This window comes from Orycteropus afer, unplaced genomic scaffold (assembly GCF_000298275.1).
Source record: "Orycteropus afer afer isolate SDZICR_OR568_19922 unplaced genomic scaffold, OryAfe1.0 scaffold00246, whole genome shotgun sequence".
Lineage (NCBI taxonomy): Eukaryota > Metazoa > Chordata > Mammalia > Tubulidentata > Orycteropodidae > Orycteropus > Orycteropus afer.
In genome coordinates this window covers 4003813-4006830 of record NW_006921833.1, presented here as the reverse complement: position 1 = coordinate 4006830, position 3018 = coordinate 4003813, and the positions used below count along the sequence as shown (strand labels likewise).

General features: G+C 44.9%; 1 protein-coding gene across 1 annotated transcript in view; it reads left to right on the top strand.

Annotated features, from left to right (window-relative positions):
* The window catches only part of TXK (TXK tyrosine kinase), a 104741-nt gene that overhangs the window by 48482 nt on the left and 53241 nt on the right, over nt 1-3018 (top strand). Inside the window, exon 7 of the mRNA XM_007949448.1 lies at nt 1181-1255. Within this exon, the coding sequence (XP_007947639.1) occupies nt 1181-1255 (75 nt within the window). The remainder of the gene's footprint in view (nt 1-1180; nt 1256-3018) is intronic.

Here is a 3018-nt window from a genome sequence, read left to right as displayed (position 1 = left end):
GAATACAGTCTGGAGTATGGATTACATCTCAAGATAAAGAAAACAAAACTCCTCACAACTGGACATATAAGCAGCATTACAATAAATGGAGAAAAGATTGAAATTGTCAAAGACTTCACATTGCTTGGTTCTACAATTGATGCCAATGGAAGCAACAGTCAGGACATCAGATGACGTATAGCACTGGGCAAATAGGCTGCAAAGGCTACAAAGCACTCTTTCAAGTGCTGAAGAGCAAAGATGTCTCCTTGAGGACTAAGGTGCGCCTGACTCAAGCCATGGTATTTTCATTCACCTCATATGCTTGTGAGAGCTGAACAAATGAATAAGGAAGACCGAAGAAGAATTGTTGCGTTTGAGCTGTGGTGTTGGGGAAGAATGCTAAAAGTACCATGGACTGCTAAAAGAACTAACAGGTCTGTCCTGGAGGAAGTGCAGCCAGAATGCTCCTTAGAGGCGAAAATTGTCAGACATCGTCTCGTATACTTTGGTCATGTTGTCAGAAGGGACCATTCCCTGGAGAAGGATGTCATGCTTCGTAAGGTAGAGGTAGACAGGGTGGCAGTGGCAATGGGTTCAAGTGTGGCAAGAATCATGGAGCTGTCTCAGACCGGGCGGTGCTTCATTCTGCTGTGCATAGGGTTGCTATGAGTCGGAGACAACTCAACGGCACATAGCAGCAACATCATATGCCTTCAAATAAGCTTTTAGAGATTGTTGCAGTGGTGGTCACCAAAATGTTAACAATGTATCTCTGAATGCTAAGATTTTGTGATGGATCCTTATTTCATGTTTATACTTCCTTGAATTCTTTAATTTGTGTACAGTGAACGTGTATTATTTTATGAAGGATGTTTTTCAAATGGGTGAAAAAGCAAACATACTCAAACCAAACAAAACTCACTGCCATTGAGTTAACTCCCATTTATAGTGACCCCCACTGGGTTTCTGAGGCTGTAAATCTTTACAGAAATAAATCACCCCATCTTCCTTCTGTGGAACAGCTGGTGGGTTTGAACCACTGACTTTCTGGTTAGCAGCCAAATGCCTTATCCTGTAGAATAAACTTTTCTTTTTTTTTTTCCTAATTTATTTAAAGAATGATACTATCTTCTAGGTATATCATTTTTTCTTTTATATGAGTAATTACCTTCGAAACATTGTTTTTCTTTTTCCCTAGGTCTCATGACCCGTCTTCGCTACCCAGTTGGGCCGATGGGGAGCTGTTTGCCCGCCACTGCTGGTTTTAGCTATGGTAAAGTATACTCAGGGAGCCCTGGTGTGGCAGTGGTTAAGTACTGAAATACTAACCTTGGTAGTTTGAACTCACACAGTGGTTGTGTGGGAAAATGATCTGGCAATCTGTTTCTGTAAAGATTCTCACTGCCGTCGACTTGATTCTGACTTGTAGAGGAGCTCTGGTAGCGTAGTGCCTAAGGCACATGACTGCTAACCAGAAGGCTGGTGCTTCAAACCCATCAGCCACTCCTCGGAAGGAAGGTGGGGAAATCTACTTCTGTAGTGATACTGCCTCGGAAACCCAAGGAGGGGTCACTATGAGTCGTATCTGACTTCATGGCAGTGTATTTGGTTTATTTTTTTTAGGGGGGGGGGGTTTCCAAAGCTGTACATCTTTATGGAAGCAGACTGCCTCATCTGTCTTCTGTAGTGCAGTGGGTAGGTTTGAACCACTGACCTTCTGGTTAACAGCCAAATGCCTTAACACTGCACTACCAGAGCTCCTTTCTGTGAAGATTATAGGAAATTCAATGGGACAGTTTAACTATGTCACATTAGGTCACTATGAGTTGGAATCAACTCAACAGCACCTAAAAACAACAACAAACAAAGTATACTAATTTGTTGAAGTAAATTATCAAGTCCAGTAAAAGATCTACTACAGTTCCCTATAAAAAACAAAACCATCCAGTTGCTGTCAAGTCAATTTTTATGTCTCCACGTGAGCCATGTGTGGCAACCCCATCAGGTAGCTCTTTGAGAGGAACCAGGAGTGGCCTTGGAGACCTCAGGACCAGCAGGATATCTGGGTTGAAAGGAGCAGGAGGAGGCAAGGCTAGCCCTCAAGCCCCTAAAGCCAGGAAAGGGAGGGACCAGAAGCAGCCTTGGGGACCTCAGGAGTGACAGGATAACCAGGTTAAAAGTGGTGGGAGGCATGGCTAGGCCCCAAGTCTCCTAGAGCCAGGAAAGGGAGGGACCAGGAGCAGCCTTGGGGACTTCAGGAGCAGCAGGACATCCAGGTTAAAAGGGGCGGGAGGCAAGGCAGGCCCCAAGCCCCCTAGAGCCTGGAAAAGGAGGGACCAGGAGTGCCAGGGACCACAGGGTGGCAGGTTTCAGGTAGGAATTAGGTAAAAGGAGGGTGCAGAGGTTTCCAACAGCTAAGGGAGACAAACTTGTCTGTCAGTTTGTCATCCTGTGAGGCTTGTATATTGCTGTAAGGCTTGAGGCTGTGCCACTGGTGTTTCAGATGCCAGCAGAGTTGTACATGGTGCACAGGTTTCAATGCAGCTTACAGACTAAGACAGACTAGGAAGAAGGAGGAGGCCATCCACTTATCAAAATTGGCCAGGGAAAACCTTATGAATAGCAGAGAAACACTGTCTGATACGTTACCGGGCAACTTTATGAATAGCTTGGAAACATTGTCCGACAGTGCAGGAAGACAAGCCCCTTGGGTTGGAAGGCACTTAAAATAGGACTGGGAAAAGCTGCCGCATTAGAGTAGAACCAACCTAAATGATATGGATAAAGTAAGTCTTTCAGGACCTCCATGTGCTTACGTGGCACCACTCAAATTGAGGAGAAACAGCTGCAAACATCCATTAATAATTGGAACATGGAATGTACAATGTATGAATTTAGGAAAATTGGAAGTTGTCAAAACTGAAATGGACGCATAAAGGTTGATCTCCTAGGCATTGTTGTTGTTGTTGTTATGTGCCGTCGAGTCGGCCCCGACTCATAGCGACCCCTCCTTGGGTTTCCGAGGCAGTATCACTA